This window comes from Pseudonaja textilis, chromosome 1 (genome assembly GCF_049901715.1).
Source record: "Pseudonaja textilis isolate UNSWEBS1 chromosome 1, rPseTex1.2, whole genome shotgun sequence".
Taxonomy (NCBI): Eukaryota; Metazoa; Chordata; class Lepidosauria; order Squamata; family Elapidae; genus Pseudonaja; species Pseudonaja textilis.
This window is the reverse complement of record NC_141990.1, coordinates 228,675,490-228,693,846: the sequence shown is the minus strand read 5'-3', so window position 1 is coordinate 228,693,846 and position 18,357 is coordinate 228,675,490. Positions and strand designations below refer to the sequence as shown.

The window sequence follows — 18,357 nt, the reverse complement described above, 5'->3', positions numbered from 1 at the left end:
GTGTGTTTGTGTGTGCGAGCACTTGTTCCTGACTTTGTAAGGCAGCTTTGAAATCAGTTTCACTTGAACTTTCATGTTAGCAAGGCAACTCTTTTTTCTAAATAATTTCACTGCATTTTACAAAGAATAAACATTAAAAACAACATACATTAATAATCAAAAGAAATGATAAAGAATAAAAAAAAGAACAGGGACAGAAATGTTAAAAAAAATTATAAAGAAAAAGGACAAAATCACAAAGAATACAAAGAATGACTTCCGTCTTCTTCTTCCAAGGTTAGAGTTTGGCACCGGATTGACTATCCAAACATGCAGAGATACTGAAGCTCTTTGATCCTGTATAGCACAAATGGGGCTTTCCTTGAACAAGCTCAATAGATTTGGGTAGACTTGGAAGCTGGGTCAGGCTTGATGAACACTGCTGAGTTTAAGCAGGGAGACTTGAGGTTCAGCAAAAAGAGCTACTAAGAAGGAGCTCCAAAGCTGGAAGGGACATCGATTTACGGTGACTGACTGCCCTGGTTGCTTCAACCTTCCCTGTGACAGAATCCCTGGTAGAGCAAGTCATCACAGATTGGGCCCTGATTGCTTTCTTTCTTTGAGCACTGTATTGGTTTGCCAGTTCTTCTCTCCTGAGCTGGGTGTAGTTCATTCTGGCTTCAAAATCAGGTTGTCCAGTGATACTTTTATCTCTCCCAATTCCCTAACCCAGACAAAACAGAACAAACCATTGTTAACATAACATTCAGTACATTGTCATTTTGTCCCCTGTCCCGATTGGGGGAGGGGATCAAAAGTCAACATGGCAACCATGACTTCACAATCAACGCTCCAGCCATTTTAAAGTATCCAATGATATTCTTGGAAGATTTATTTATTTATCCATGCATTCAAAGTTGATAATAGTTATCCATCTTCGACTGACTCTTTAAAAATTAAAAAGGTGTGAAGTTTCAATTGCATTTTCCTTCCCCCCCTCATCCTCAAGTATCAATTGCACAGAAATTGCAACTGAAGTGAGAAAAAGACTAACCATTACCTGAATGAAAAAAAATAAACTGGAGCTATGAAAAGAAGACTGTGGTCATAACTGACTGAGAGAGTGCAAGCTTCACCTTTCCACTGTAATAGCATAGGAAGGTAGCCCTCAGGTTCCAATGGCAATTGGGATCACAACTTCCATTGCTTAAGTGGTGCGGTTATAAAGCATGATGTTGCAAAAGGACAGTTCTCCCTCCCCGCCATCTCCTTTACAAGAGAAAAACTATGGTGTGTCTCTTCTAAGCCTCTTTCCCTGCCCACTTTCTAGCTGCAGCCTATGCTGTCCCTTAATAACATCTCTTCACTTACTGTCCCAAGATCTTTCTCACATACCATTACAAGAGATTTTTTATTTTTCCTTTTACCTGTTTTTATGGGAAGACTGGATAGGCAAGCATACGTTCCTTGCTGACAAAGCCTAACAGATATTGATCTACTTTCTGGATATTAATCTACATTCTAACCTTTCTTTCACTCTACATATTTTTAAAAACAATTTAGTCTATACTCACACTTGTCTAGGTGAAAAATACATTTATAATCCATAAGAACATATGAACATTGAAGAGGAGATTAATGAACAGAGATTAATGCTCAAGGGAAGACAAAGGGTGGGGGAAAGTAATGCAATGCAGGGATCCCTGTTTTTTTTCTAGAGGCCAATCCCTCATTTGCAAATATTGGGAATGGTGCCAAGATTTGCCAAAGCTGGCGTTGCAAAAGAAGACTTTCAACATAGTTTCCTCCTGTACCTTTTCAAGGAAATTCTACTATTTCCTCACTTCTCTGTTTACAGTACTAATAGGCACTGCTATATATACAAGAACACCTAAACCCCCAGCCCAGCTCAAAGACATATCTAAAGAACAGCAAACTAGGTTCCCCGAGGCAAGATGACAACTTGGATGGGTTTTTGCTTCCTGTTCCTGATTGCTCTGTCTGCAGAGAGGGGACTATCCACACAGGAGGAGACAGAAACCAGCTGCTGTGCACGTGAGTCTCAATTGATCCTTTCTGGGGTGAGCCAGTTAATTAAGATAGATTGGTTTAGTGAGCTTCCTGCACTAAAGTGCTGTTTGGCATCTATGCTGCACCTTCAGGCTATGGTGTATTTTGTTTTGTTTTTTTAACTCTTGGTGAAACCCAAACACAACTATGTGGGGAAAGCATTGTCCTATAGCCATTTCCTGCTTGTTATTGGCCAGAGGAGCAAAGTTGTCAGACCCACAGAAGGAGCTTTAGTGAAATTACAGAGTTATAGGAAAAGGGTTTAATAGACGGGGAAAGAAATAGACCAGCGGAGTTTGCCTTTGGCCAAAAAGTGTGTAAGGTAATCAATTAGAATATTTGAAAGCAAATTTGGACATGCCATTATTCTTCTGCCCATCTCACCCTTCCTCTTGCAGTTCAAAAAATGCAGGCTTTAAAAGCTTGCAAAGGCTCAGTGAAAAATAAGAGTGAACTTATCCAAAATTTGCCATAATAGAAATCCAATATTATCTGCTGACTCATCCTGGTTTTCTACCATCCAAACTAGGACTACTGTGTGAATTGTCAGACTATGAGGAAAACCTTCTTGCTTTTGTTTAGTTTTTCACTCTGTTTATGCTCTTTCTTCTATTCCAGAGCTGAAAGGCTTAGCACAATGTGGGAGTGACAAGATTGTTCTCCAGGGCCAGGCAGGAATACCTGGAATTCCAGGTGTGCCAGGAACAAATGGTCTTCCTGGAGCTAGGGGTGAGCCAGGACCTCAAGGCCCCCCAGGTAAGTTGATGCCTATTTCTATTGGTGATTGATGTCAAGGAGTTATAGCAGCTTATTTGCTCTAGGAAACTAGGAAACTCATATCTAGTTGGAGAAAGCATTACCAAGGTTACAGGCAGAAGGATGAAAACCATGACCTGCCCCCTCAAATTCCAGCTAAGAGGGGAGGATGCAGTACTAGCAAAGTTGTATTTCAGGTCCAGAAGAAGGTTTTTAAAATGCTGATGATTGTGCATTAGTAGCAGTTGGGAACTTTTAGGGAGGGTGGAATGGATCATTTTGTTAAAAGAACTATTCTTATGCCCACCAGCTTTCTTCCTTTCCAGGGATCAATCAGTTCTTTCCTAGTAAGGTGTTATTGTCTTCACAGTGCTTGAGAAAGATGAGGAAAACCTTGAAAAACAATGCAAGTTTAGAATAGTTATACATTCTCTTCTATGTGGAAAGTATATAAGTAGCTCTCCTGTTTATCAAAGGGTTGTTGCCCCCTTTTTGCCAACTGAGAGATAGAAGCCTCTGTGATGACCTTGTTTTTTTACCAAGACAAGATTTGGAATCTCTTGGTATATTCCAGATGCTCTTTTAAGGGACATTGTTCTGTTCTCCTTAGGTGAAAAGGGCTCTGCTGGGATACCTGGAAAAGCTGGACCAAAGGGAGAGAAAGGAGACAAAGGAGACAATGGTAATGTATCTCCAGAGATCCATTTTTTAAAAAAATATTGGTTTTTAAGACAAACATAGACAAACAAAACATAAAAACATCAAGCCATCTTCCATATATATATACATACAGTGTGTCAGGTGGTTTACAAATTGTTTTGTGCTTCCATTTCGTAGTCTTCAATTACAATTACATTGTATATATTCTCATATTTTCAATGAAATATTAAATACATTAATATCATTGTTAATCATTTGACTATACTTTTATTCATTCATGTTTTATGAAATAATCCATATTTTACTTAATTTGTTTTATGATAGTTCATATTATCATCTCAAATTTATCCTACAATCATTTTGTAGATATAATAAAAAAAAAAGAATGCATCTTTATATATTTATTATTTTCTAAGAATCTACATATTTCATTACCATGTTTTATTGTCTAACCATTGATAGAATAGATCCAAATTTTATAAAATTGTTTATCATTTTGTTCTCTGATTTCAAATATCAATCTACTCATTTCAGCACATTCCAATATTTTCTTAATGATTTCCTCCTGTAATGGTATTTTCTCATTTTTCCAGTTTTTGGCAAATAAAATCTTAGCCGCTGTTAATACATTTACAACCAGGTATTTCAATTCTTTACTATATATTTCAGGTAAAATTCCCAATAAAAATATCTCTGGTTTCAAGTCTATATGTTTTTTTGTCATTTTTTCCAACCACGTGTGGATTTTAGTCCGATATTTTTTGGCATCCGCACAAGTCCACCATATGGTAATATGAGCCAGGTGTCTGATGACATTTCCAACATTTTTCAGATTTGTTCTTGAACATTCTTGCTATTCTTGTTGGGGGGAAATGCCACCTGTAAAACATCTTATACAAATTTTCTTTATATACTGTTGACATTGTCATTTTATAATTTTGAGACCACAATTTTTGCCATTTCTCTAGATCAATCCCATATCCAAAATTCTTCCCCCAAGCAATCATAGTTTCTTTAACTTGTTCTTCTTCTAATTTAATTTCTAATAAATATCCATATAATTTTTTAATCACCTTTTCATCAGTACCTGTCAAAATCTTATCTAAGTCAGTCAGTTTATCATAGAAACCTTCTGTTTTAAAATCTTTGTCATACCTTGAATGTATTTGCTCATGTGAAAAACCAATTCATCTTTATACCTTGGTCCTCTAATTTTTGCATAGATTTAAGTTCACCCTTTTCATTCAATATTTCACCATATCTAACTGTTCGTTCCTTTTAATATATTATAGGATAAGAAAATGCTTCAATAGTTGATAGCCAGACTGGAATTTTCAAATAACATTGCCTTCTAGTCTTCTCCCAATTTAACCACAGAGACTCCCGTATATAATGTCTTCTAAAATACCCCTGTGTTTTAGTTCCTTTATTCCATAGAAAAGCATGCCACCCCAACAACAGATCATGTCCTTCTAATGGCAACAATCTAGTATTTCTTAATGTTACCCATTCCTTAACCCACATCAAATTTGTAGCTTGGTAATACCACTCCCGATTAGGCAAACCAAATCCTCCTCTTATTCTGGCATCTTGCAAAAGTTTTAACTTTATTCTCGCTTTCTTACCTTGCCATATATATTTCAACACAATTTTATTTAAATCTTCAAAATAATCTTTTCCAAGCCTAACTGGAATTGTTTGGAACAAATATAAAATTCTGGATAGTATATTCATCTTGATTCATATTCTCCCTAATAATGACAGTTGTAAATTTTCCCATTTCACCAAATCTAGGGCTATCTGCTGCTTAAGTTTAATATAATTATTCTCTTTTAGTGTACTGAATCTTGCTGTCAAATGTATCCCCAAGTACTTGATCTTATTTCGTGACCTGAATTTTCAATACATCCGCCAGTTCTTCCTTTTGTCTTGATAGCATATTCTTTGTCAAGATCTTTGTTTTACCTTTATTTATTTTCAAACCAGCCACCTTTCCATATACCTCTATCTTTTCTATCAATGTTGATGCTGTTTCTAGTGGGTCTTCTAAGATGAAAACCAGATTATCTGCGAACCCTTGCAGCTTAAATTCTTCCTTTTAATTTTCATCCCTTTTATATCCTTTTCTTCTCTAATATTTCTGTTTAGCACTTCCAAGGTTAACACAAACAACAAAGGTGATAGTGGGCACCCTTGTCTTGTTCCTTTTCTTATATCAGTAGAGTCTGTCAGTTCTCCCTCTATCATTACCTTTGCCATTTGCTTATGATATATAGCTTCTATTGCTTGAATAAATTTTTTACCAAAGCCCATCTATTCCAGCTGTAATAACATGAATCGCCAATTCACATTATCAAATGCCTTCTGTGCATCTAAAAATATCAAAGCCATTTGTTTTTCAGGGTGTGCCTCATAGTATTCCAAAGTGTCCAAGATTACTGTCATATTGTTTTTAATTTGTCTCTTTGGCAGAAATCCATTTTGATCAGGATGGATAAAGTTGTTTAAGTATTTTTTAAGTCTTTCTGCCAATATTAAAGCAAAAATTTTAAATCTGCATTTAGTAAGGAAATAGGTCCATAGTTCTTGATTTGTAATAGGTCGGCTTCCTCTTTAGGAATAAGTGTAATATAAGCTTCCGACCATGATTTGGGTATCTTCTTCTTTAACATAACTTCATTCATAACTTCTAGCAATGGAAGGTTCAACCATTCTTGGAGTGTTCTATAAAATTCTGCCGGAAGTCCATTCGGGCCTGGGGCCTTTCCATTGTTTTGCTTCTTAAGTGCTTCAGTTAACTTCATCATCGTTATATTGCTTTCTAACATTATTTCAATCTCTTTAGGTATCTGGGGAAGATTAGCATTCTGTAAGTACTGTTTAACTCTTTCCTCATCAATATTCTCTTGTGTGTATAGTTTCCCATAATAATCTCATATAATTTCCTTCTTCTCTTTACTACCATAGCAAACTTGGCCTTGGTCATCTATTAATTGCAATATTTTCCTTGATTCTTTCTCCTTTCTCAATTTATATGCTAACCATCTACCTGGTTTATTTGCATCTTAAAAATAGTTCTGTTTCGCACCTCTGATTTTCTGTGCTAGTTCTTCTTTTTCCATTAGTCCCATTTTATGTTTAATTATATCCATTTTTAACTTAATGTCCTTTTTCTGTGGCATTTTCTGTAGCTCTTTTTTAAGTCCTTTATACTCATCCTCTAATGCCTTGGAGGCTAGTCTTTTCATGGTATTTCTTTTCCTTGTATAGTCTATTATCAAGCCTCTGACATATGCCTTCATTGTATCCCATACATTCTGCATTGATGTATCTTCTTTTTTGTTTTCTCTAAAGAAGAAAGCCAGTTCTTTCTTCATCCATTGTGTGAAGTCTTTTTCCTTCAATATAGTATTATTTAACGTCCATCTAGATCTTCTTCTTTGACCTTTCCATTTAATTGTCATTGGATTGTGATCTGCCCAAGTACGTGTTTCAATATTTATTTCTTGAATATTAGCTAACAATTCTGTTCACATCCATATCATATCTATTCTGGACCATGATAAATGTCTGTTTGAATATAAGGTATATTGTTTAGTCTTAGCATTTCTTTCTTTCCATGTATCTTTTAAATTTATTTCATCTATCATTTAAAAAAAAGATTTAGGGAGAGTCTTTCTGTTTTGCTTTGTTATTTTCTGTGCTGTATAGTCCAATTTATTATCTACAATTCCATTAAAGTCTCCCATCATAACTATATTAGCATAGTCCAGTTCAATTATTTTCATATGTAATTTTCTATAAAATTCTTCTTGATTGTCCTTCGGGGCATAGATTGCAATCAGGATTCTTTTCATATTATTGTCCATTATTTCCACCATTAGTAATCTTCCATCGTCATCGGTATAGATCAATTTCACTGGGATAATATCTTTAATGTATAAAACCACTCATCTTTTCTTGCATTGTAAATATTTTCCCTAATTTTGGCTGTATCAGCAATTGTTCATGTTGCTTTTTAATATGTACTTCTTGTAGGCAGATTATATCAAATTTTAATTTCTCTAATTTATGGAAAGTTTTCCTTCTTTTGACAGCTGAGTCAAGTCCATTTATATTAATTGTAATCAGTTTTTTCTCTTCCATGATTGTATTTTGTAGTTAGGTTTAGCAGCTCTCGCAGATTCCAGAGATCCATTTTTGAATGAGGGAGATTTATGGAAATCCCAAGTCTCTGGGCCTCCAAACAAATACTCTTCCTCAAGCGTCTACTTTGGTGATCACTCTGCAAGACAAGCTCTTTGCAAGTGTATTTTCTACATGTTTATTCCTCTATGCAAGAAAATAGATAACAAACTTGCATAAAAAGAGGAGTTGTTATACAGATAGTTCTCAACACATGAGCACAATTGAGACCAAAATTTCCATTGCTAAGATGGTTGTTAAATAGGAATTGCCCCATTTTACAACCTTTCTTGCCACCATTGATATGTGAATGGCTGCAATTGCTATGTTAGTAACATGACTGTTAAGCAAATCTGGCTTCCCCAGTGGCTTTGATTGTCAGAAAGTTGCCAAGGTGACCACAAGGGGACACTGCAGCCATTATAAGTATGAACCAGAGAGGAGAAACTGTAAAATACTTCATCCTTTTACTTGGGACCCTGAGTCTATTCAGCTCAAAAGCCACTTTTTTCCTCTCTGTTTCCACAGGGGAACCCTGCCGCTTAGAAGGCTGTCAGCCGGAAGGTATGTCTAAGCATTCTCCCATTCAGTCACTTCAAACTTCCTCAGATAATTGGCACAAATGCCATCAGTTTGGTTTTATCTTCGTTTTCATCTCCCTTTGTTTGACCTTTATCACTCAGGATAATAAATGGAAAACTGCCTGAACAGGTTAGAATGGATTTTAGAATAGTACGAATTCTCTGATCACAGTTTAAGGATCATTGTGATGCATTTCATCTACACATATCAGCTTTCCCCAACCTGTGTCTTCTAAGAATGTTAGACTCTAGCTCCTATTACCTCCCCTCCCCGATAATGAATGGCTCTGTTTGGGAGAAACCTGCTACATATTCAAATACTGTATGTTTTATTCAGGTCTTTAAGAATCTGTCTAAACCAGTGGTTCCCAAACTTTTTCAGTCCACCACCCCCTTGGTGCTACAAACTCATCTTCAGTGCCCCTCACCCAGGGGTGGTTCTGTGGGGTCGCCTAATTTGTGAGTGTGGCTTGGTGGTCATGTGACTGGCAAACCAAATACAAGTGGTCCTCGCTTAATGGCCAGTTGCTTAGCAAGTGTTCTAATTTATGACTGACCTCCCCAGAGCTACTTGACCTGTTTTTGAGTTTTGACAGCCATGCACACACACACACACATACACAAACTCTCCCTTCTAAACCTGCTGGAGCTGGTGGTTGGGCTAGATATCATGTTCACTTTCTCCTCCCTCCCTTTCTTTCTTTCTTTCTTTCTTTCTTTCTTTCTTTCTTTCTTTCTTTCTTTCTTTCTTTCTTTCTTTCTGTCCCTTCCTTCTATCCCCCCTTCCTTCCTTATCTATCTCTTTTCTTTGTTTCTCTCTCCCTTTTTCTTTCCCTTTTCTTTCTTGTCTGTTCCTTCTCTTTCTCTCTCTTTCTGTTTCCTGCATCACCCTGTTTCCCCTTTCAGAGGCCCCGGGCCTTAATCTCCCCATTTCCTCCCCCACGACCACCTCTTTTGTCGTCCCACAGCCATGACTTTATCTTCCTCCTGTGACTGGATGCCAGGGCTGAGCTATTGTTGTCACTAGGCTCCCCGCCAGCCCACATCGCCCTTGTCACGAATGCCTGCAGCTGCCGCGTGTTTTTTTCGGTGCAGCTTTTTGCAGCGAAAATTACTGACCTCTGGCTTTGCTTGCTCTGCTTCTCCAATGTGCCACTGTGGCCATCAGCAATTGTCATGCATGCACGCAATGACGCACATGTGCAATAAGGACTGACTAGGCAGGGAACGGAGGAGCGGGCGGAGAGGAGCGGGATCATCCAGGGGCCCATTTTACTGGTTCTCTGAACTACCAGGAATGGTTATGAACCATAGATTCTCACCCCTGAATTGCGCCCTGCGAGGGGCCCACCTCCAGCACTCCTCTGCTGCCCCCCCCATGCCTCTTAGCACCTTTTAGTGCACCCCCTGCTACCACCCTTGCCTCTTAGTGCACCCCCTAAGCGGGGTATTTCCCACTTTGGGAACCACTGATCTAAGCCTACATGCTGTAAGCTGCTCAGAATCATTGGATATGAGATGGATGGCATATAAATTTTATAAATAAATAAATATTTTCTTTAATTCTTTAAATACTATTTCATACCAACATGTATCTGTTCTCCTACAATAGGCATCATGGTGATTTCACTGGAGAAGTTCTTGCATAGAAACCTGTAATTGTCCCATCACATATATTTTCAGAACAGAAAGCATCTGAACTGATCCACATATTCCCTCCCCACCCCCCAAAAAACCCAATTCTTCTCTCAGATGGAAGAGCCAGAAACTGCAAGGAGCTCCATGAACAAGGAGAGACTCTCACTGGCTGGTACACCATCTATCCAATCCCAGGGAAAGTGATGGTGGTTTTCTGTGACATGGAAGTAGATGGAGGGGGCTGGTTGGTAAGTAAGAGATCTTAGAGAGATGTTTGCTTCCAACATAATAAAAGTGGGAAAACATCTTTTAATTCATTAGTAATATTCAAGGACTAACTCAGCTTTTTCCAACCTGGCTCCCACCAGATCTGTTGGGGTGGCAGTATCTAAGCTTCCCAGCTGTTGCCCTGCTGGTTGGGAATTTCAAGAGTTGCTGTCCAGCATACCTGGAGGGGGCCAGGTTAGAGAATCTAGAAGGCTGTCCAGTCTCTTCTTAAAAATCTCCAGTGATGGAGCACCCACAACTTCCGGAATCTGTTCCACTGATTAACTGTTCTCACGGACAGGAAATTTATCCTTAGTTCTAGGTGGGACCTCTCTTCAATAAGTTTCCATCTGTTACACCTTGTCTTGCTCTCAGGTGCTTTGGGGGAAATTATAGAAATCTTCCTTCTGCCTGCCTGAAGCAGAGATCAGGAGACCCTGGGCTCCCGCTTCCTCAACATCCATCCCCACAAGCTCTGCAAAGGAGAGAAGGCAATCCTTATTCTAGAGGAAAATAGCCAATCCTGTCCCACCTCAGTTTTTCTTGATTCCTTCCTTTTGGTCCAGATGTGAGGGCAGGCAAAGGTGGCCTTTCATACTGCATTTTAGGTACAGACAACATGGGTAGTAGTGCTTCCACACAACTTTTTATTGATGCAGTCACCCTGCCACAATGCTTGACTTTTAAAGCAGTAGCCAAGTACGAACTTACTAAGGCAGTATATGAGAGACTCAAGTGGAAATGGCACAACATTAAGAAAGCAGATTCTTTCTCTTTCCACTAGGTCTTCCAGAGGCGGCAGGATGGGTCTGTCGATTTCTACCGTAACTGGGAATCATACAAGAAAGGATTCGGGAGGCAAGGATCAGAATTCTGGTTGGGCAATGATAAGATCCATCTTCTCAGCAGTTCTGGTAAGTCCAATATCTCCTCTTGTACCTGAGGCTCAGTTTTACACAGATTATGCCAGAGGTGTTATTTAGCAGGTTCTGACCAGTTCTGGAGAAACGGTAGCGGAAATACCACCTCTGACAAGAGATTTTACAGTATCCATCCCCTGCCACACCCACAGACCCGGTAGCAAAAAAATTGAATCCCACCATTGGATAATGCTCATCACTATCAGAATTAATTTACAAGGAACGATGACTATCCGGTCCTTTCAGATTCTGTCTCTAATATTACCAGAGACTCTCTTTGCATCACAGGGACACATGAATGCATAAAAGAAAGACTCTGATATGTTCTTGTTGGTTCCAAAGACGTCATTTCCTTTTGTTGTGGTTTGCTGGCAGCCTGTGCAGATGGAATCGGACAGTGGGGAAGGACAGGGACTGGTCCGGGAGTCTGGGGAGGGCTCAGACGAGGCTCCTGCGACCAATGCTGAGATGGGGCCAGGACCCTCTGGAAGTGGGGTGCTGGGTGTAGAGCGTCCCGAGTCTGACAGCAGCAAGTCTGAGGAACAATGGGAGCTGCTCCCAGTGCGCGTGTATGCAGAGCTGCTAGAAGGCAAAAGCAGCTGAGACAAAAGGGGTGACTCGGGAGTAAGGCTTGGAGGTGATTGCCCCTCCCATAAGGTATAAAGGACAGGCAAAGGTGAAGAAACCTTCATAAGAAGCAAAGTCATTTGTTCTGTTTGGATTAATCCTTGAAGCTCTATGTGGACTTTGTACTTCGGTTGGTTTTTTATAGTTGTTGGCAGCAATTCAAAGGAAAGAAAGATGGGTGCTTATCTCAAAGGGACTGTTTGGGACTCATTACCGGCTGGGAATGAACATAATTCCCAGATTTGAAATAAAACAATAATTGCTTTAACTAAGCATGTGCTTAATTACAGTCTCGGGAAGCTTTGGTAGAACACCTTCCATTTCCATCCATAAAGATTAATGGTACATTCCAAATTCATAAATGAAATCTGAGGAAAATAATGAATATATTAGCCAGATATACAGTATACATGCATGGTGTCTGGCTAATATATTCATATATTCAACCAGGAAACCCGAGCTGCAATCTGTATTCCTCCTTGCTGCCTTTACTCAACATATATAGGTAGACAGCTATTTAAAATACTGACTTTGTGAAAGCAAAGGAAAAAGTGGCAATGCATGGATGACTTTCTGCCTTCTTCTTCTTTTTCTTCAGCGTTTGTCTCGCGCTCGGGCGAGGTCCGCTAATGTCCTTGAGTACTGCTTCCACACCTCTCTGTCTGCCACGCGTGTCGGGTCTGCCTTCGCGATCTCTAGATCGGCCTTGATCGTGTCCATCCAGCGTTGTTTAGGTCTACCACGCGGTCTCGCTCCTCCGACGGTCACCTTCATTACAGATTTGATGATGGATTCTTCCTTGGCGCGCTCACGTGGCCGAACCATCGTAGCCGGGACTGCCTCATGACCGTGGGGATGGGCACGACGTTGAACCGTCTACGCACTTCTTCGCTCCTGACGCGATCAAGTAGGGTGAGGCCACCGACCATCGGAGCATTCGCATCTCCATTATCTGGAGTCTGCTTTCACTTCTTTGGTCGCCGGCCAGCACTCTGCGCCGTATATGGCCACGGGCGCACCACAGAGTTATAGATTTTCGCCTTCAGGCGCATCGGCATCTTCTTGTCACAGAGGACGCCCGTGACGGACTTCCATTTGCCCCACGCTGCATTGATCCTGGCTGCCACCTCAGTTTGTAATAGGCCTTCTTCCCCAAGAGTAGTTCCCAGGTACTTGAAGGTGGAGACGCGCGTAGCTCCTGCCCGTTCACGTGATGGAGCCTGTCATTTCATTGTCAGTGGTCAGGTATTCGGACTTCTTTAGGTTCAGCCGGAGCCCGAACTGCTCGAGGCGGTCGTGCCACTGTTGGACTCGGTGCTCGAGTTCAGCCTTGCACAGGTTGGCCAGGAACACATCATCGGCGTAGAGCAGCGTCCATGGGGCGGGCGTGTACAGGTCGTGTGTAATTGTGTCCATCACCAGAATGAACAGCAGTGGTGAGAGAGCAGAGCCCTGGTGTACGCCGACGGTAATATTAAACTCTTCTGATATCCCAGCTGCCGCTTACACGGCTTTTGTGACATCTGTATAGGAGTTGGACCCATTGTACGAGCAGCTCAGGCACACCGTGATCTCGCAGTGCGTACCAGATGAGATCGTGGGACACGGTCGAAGGCCTTTTCCAAGTCTAGGAAGGCGGTGTGGAGCGGGATTTTCTTCTCTCTGTGAGCCTCCATCAGCATCCGCACACCGAAGATGGGCGTCGGTGGTGCCGCAGTTCTTGATGAATCCAGCCTGGTTGACGCTGATGTCGACGATGTCCCGAATGCGCTTATCAAGGACGCGCTCAAAGATCTTCATAGTGTGTGACAGTAACCTGACCGGTCTGTAGTTGGAGCAGTCCGCTGGGCTGCCCTTTCCCTTCCAGATCGGAACAGTGGTGCTGCGGTACCAGTCGTGGCACTTTTCCCGTGGAGACGATGTTGTTGAACAGCTCGCACAGCCACAATGCCGAGCCCGGTAGTGCCTTTTTCCAGAAGTCGGCAGGGATGTCGCCTGGTCCTGTTGCCTTACCGCTTTTTCATGGCCTTGATGGCGTCGGCGACCTCGCTGGCATAAATGCCTGAGACTGGGCCTTCAACTGGGTCACCTCGCGAGGTTCGTGGGTGTGGAACTCCTCGGTGGAGATCTTCTCGAAGTATTGCCGCCACCTCTCCGCAGCGTCTCTGGGGTTGACGATCAAATTTCCCCTTTCGTCATTGATCCCATGAAACTGGTCAATGTCCAGGGTCTTCCTGTGTCTGCTTTTGGCTAGGCGGTAGATCTCATTCTCGCCTTCTCGCGTGTTCAGCTTCTCGTAGATGTCATCGTAGTGGAGCTTCTGGCTGTCGCACTGCTTTCTTGGCTGCCTTTTTGGCCGCCTTGTATTCGCAGAGCTCGCTGGTCTTGTCCTGAAGAAAGGCCTTGTAGAGCCATTTCTTCAGGTGTACGGCATCTTGTACTTCCGGTGTCCAGAGCCATGTATCTCGTTCGATGCGTCTCCGTCCTGGCTTGGTGCAACCAAGCTGTTGGCAGCCGGCAGTGTGAACAGTGCTCTTCAGCATGGACCACGCTTCCTGTGGCCCGTCGGATGGATGACTTTCTGCCTAATTGTGCAAAACGATCAAAGCTTGTGATTTTCTGACACTGGTTTAATTTTCCTGTTCCAACTCTTGTGCTCCTGCAATTCTGTTCCTCCATGTTGTTAGTTATCATTGCTTTTGGATGGACATGGCTCGCAATTCCACTGTGAGCCACGTCCACCGAAAAGCAATGATAACTAACCTTTTATGAATCGTGGGGGCCCTGTGGTTATGTCCTTGTGGAATGAAAGTCCACTGCAATGATCAGTATGCTTCCCTTCGAGGATTTCTGTATCTCTAGTATTCATTCTCTAATAATATCCACCCTTTGGTGTTTAGGAACACAGCAATTGCGAATTGATGTGGAAGATTTCAATGGTTCCACAACCTTTGCGAAATATTCCAGTTTCAGAATCGCAAATGAAAGTGAAAACTATAAGCTAAGTTTGGGCTCCTACTCGGATGGCAACATGGGTGAGTAATACAGAGGCTGCTTCTTCATTTCAGTACCTTGATATAGATCAGAAACCACAATTATCTTCAGAGGATTAAAAATCTGTCATACCGCAGTTGATTTTCTGAAGGCTTTTAGCCAAGTCCCACGTGCCTCAAGGAACCATATGAATATAAAAAACATTTTTTATGGTTTTGCCTTCCACTTCTATTTATAAGAAATGTATTATTTTGATAGTGAATTTTAGAATTACCAGTATGGCTAATGCTGAAAAATGCATTATTTCGGTACCGTTGTATATAATATTACATTTGATGGATTTCTGTCATTCTTTATACAAATCAAAGGTCCTTCTCTTGAAACAAGTATGTCTGTGTTCACATGAAGCTATTAGAATATGTACACATAGTCCTCATTTAGTAATCATAGTTGGGGCCAGCAATTCAGTTGTTAAGCAAAGTAGTCGCTAAGTGAAACGATAACTGTGCTGATCATCTTACTTCAGCTTTCCTTTGCTTTAGAAGCCCTGCAAAATCATAATTGTGGGCATTGGTCAGAAAGTTACTTTTTGATCTCTATTGTAACTGTGAATGGTCGCTGTCTGAGACAATTGCTAAATGAAGACTGATTGTATTGCCTATGTATTGCTGCCCTGACCTTTTATCAAAAGTGGTTAGAATGCAGGCTAGTTTTGTTGACTGACTGCTGCCAGCAGTTTGGCAGTTCCATTCTAACTAGCTCATGATTGACTCAGCCTTCCATCATTCTGAGGTCAGTAAAATGAGGACCGAGATTGTTGGGGGCAATATGCTGACTCTGTAAACCCCTTAGAGAGGGCTGGGAAGCACTGGGAAGCGGCATATAAGTCTAAGTGCTATTGCTATGATAAGAGATGCTCCAAATGAACAATTCCTTCCTTACTGTTCAGGTTGGCATAAAGAACTAACCAACTTTATGCTATTGAACCCATTTGGACCCCTGGGAACCACATGGATAAGTCCCTGAAATTTTCTTGGCAAGATTTCAGAAGTGGCTTGCCATTGTCTGCTTCCTGGGGGGTGGGGGGAGGGGGAGAGAAAGTGGGGGAGGACTGGTCCAAGGTCATCCAGCTGGTTTTATGCCTAAGGTGTGATTAGGACTCAGTTTCCTAGTTTCTAGCCTGGTCCCTTAAGCTCCATGCAAAAGTGGCTATCTGGCCTGAAGCAGAAATAGTTTATTTTCTGTTAAAAGACTGATCATATTCATATACAGGTGAAACTCAAAAAATTAGAATATTGTGCAAAAGTTCATTTATTTCAATAATGCAACTTAAAAGGTGAACCTAATATATGAGATAGACTTATTACATGCAAAGCAAGATAGTTCAAGCCGTGATGTGTCAAAATTGAAATGATCATGGCTTACAGCTCATGAAAACCCCAAATCCACAATCTCAGAAAATTAGAATATTGTGAAAAGGTTCAATATTCTAGGCTCAAAGTGTCCCACTCTAATCAGCTAATTAAGCCATAACACCTGCAAAGGGTTCCTGAGCATTTAAATGGTCTCTCAGTCTGGTTCAGTAGGAATCGCAATCATGGGAAAGACTGCTGACCTGATTGATGTGCAGAAAACCATCACTGACACCCTCCATAAGGAGGGAAAGCCTCAAAAGGTAATTGCAAAAGAAGTTGGATGTTCCCAAAGTGCTGTATCAAAGCACATTAATAGAAAGTTATGTGAAAGGGGAAAGTCTGGAAGAAAAAGGTGCACAAACAGCAGGGATGACCGCAGTCTGGAGAGGATTATCAGGAAAATGCTGATAATCCTTTCTGATGAGAGCAACTTTTGCATCTCATTTGGAAACCAAGGACCCACTGGAGGAAGAATGGAGAGGCACACTCTGCGTGATGCCTGAAGTCCAGTGTGAAGTTTCCACAGTCTGTGTTGATTTGGGGAGCCATGTCATCTGCTGGTCTTGGTCCACTGTGCTTCATTAAGTCCAGGGTCAATGCAGCCGTCTACCAGGAGATTTTGGAGCACTTCATGCTTCCTTCTGCAGACGAGCTTTATGGGGATGCTGACTTCATTTTTCAGCAGGACTTGGCACCTGCCCACACTGCCAAAAGCACCAAAACCTGGTTCAATGACCATGGGATTACTGCGCTTGATTGGCCAGCAAACTCGCCTGACCTGAACCCCATAGAGAATCTATGGGGCATTGCCAAGAGAAAGATGAGAGACATGAGACTGAACAATGCAGAAGAGCTGAAGGGCTGCTATTGAAGCATCCTGGTCTTCCATAACACCTCAGCAGTGCCACAGGTTGATAGCTTCCATGCCACGCTGCATTGAGGCAGTAATTGCTGCAAAAGGGGTCCAAACCAAGTACTGAGTACATATGCATGCTTATACTTTTCAGAGGTCCGATATTGTTCTATGTACAAACCTTGCTTTATTGATTGCATGTAATATTCTAATTGTCTGAGATTGTGGATTTGGGGTGTTCATGAGCTGTGAGCCATCATCATCACAATTATGACAAATCATGGCTTGAACTATCTTGCTTAGCATGTAATGAGTCTATCTCATATATTAGTTTCACCTTTTAAGTTGCATTACTGAAATAAATGAACTTTTGCATGATATTCTAATTTTTGGAGTTTTACCTGTACCTATGAAAGGAGCTAAATTTGTTGTGTTGCACTTTGTCACCAGGAAAAAAACAGGTTGAATTTGGCCTTAGGGTTGCTTTTCTATTATTTTGAGTTGCTTTATTTCATACTGTATTTTTTAAATGACTCTGCTAAATGTACCATGTGTGCTATATATTTGATTCTTTCTCATTTTTTAATCTTTAATCATGAATGAATAAGTAAGGTCAAGAACTGCCATCTAGGATTTTAAACATGTATAATTTATATATATGGTGTGTGGTGATCTTATTTCATTGTTCTATGTTGATTCGTTTTTAGTTAGAATATTATGAAGTCTAGCTGTATTTGTAAACCATGGTTTATAGCTTGGCATGTGACATGATTCATTAATTAGGATTTAATTAATAAACCATGGTTAAGCAAACAATGGTATAAGGAATTCCTACCTGGTAATGTGATAAACTGAATTGGGAATTTTTGCATATAAGTTATGCATCCTATTATTTTTGATTTCCTGCTGAATTCTTCTTAGCAGAGAATGTGCATTTTTCACTGTTATAGCACTGTGACTGAAAGCAACAATACAGTAACTCACTGACTTTCTCCTCTGATTATCTTCACTCAGGGGATTCTTTCTCAGGACATAAAGACCTGGCATTCTCTACAAAAGACAAAGACAATGATACCTATGAACCTACAAGTTGTGCTGTAGCTTACAAGGGAGGTTGGTGGTATGGCGCCTGCCACTCTTCCAACCTGAATGGCCTGTATCACAAAGGGGAACATAGCTCATTTGCTGATGGCATCAATTGGCAAGCTGGGAGAGGGTACCATTATTCTTACAAATATGTGGATATGAAAATTAGAGCTCAATAGGAGAAATATCAATATATTCAGAATTGTTCAACTCTGACTTGCTGAATGAATGTATTAGCACATGAATATGCTCCTGAATTCTGTGTCATTTTACTGTGTCTGTATGATCATTACATGTTTTTAAAAAAGATCTGGTGTTTTACAAAA

At 40.8% G+C, this 18,357-nt stretch overlaps 1 protein-coding gene across 2 annotated transcripts; it reads left to right on the top strand.

The window, feature by feature from the left end:
• Positions 1 to 1,842: 1,842 nt before the first annotated feature.
• On the top strand, positions 1,843 to 18,357 carry LOC113440204 (ryncolin-3-like). 2 transcript variants are annotated; one of them, XM_087919319.1, is made up of 9 exons: positions 1,876 to 2,034; positions 2,668 to 2,805; positions 3,416 to 3,487; positions 6,311 to 6,334; positions 8,179 to 8,214; positions 9,984 to 10,117; positions 10,921 to 11,050; positions 14,584 to 14,718; positions 17,960 to 18,357. In XM_087919319.1, exons 1-9 carry the CDS (start codon positions 1,935 to 1,937, stop codon positions 18,208 to 18,210), a joined length of 1,020 nt encoding a protein of 339 aa, XP_087775445.1. In that variant the 5' UTR covers positions 1,876 to 1,934; the 3' UTR covers positions 18,211 to 18,357. The 2 variants fall into 2 exon arrangements, with proteins under 2 accessions (XP_087775450.1, XP_087775445.1); XM_087919324.1 differs by lacking the exon at positions 6,311 to 6,334 and having other exon boundaries at positions 1,843 to 2,034.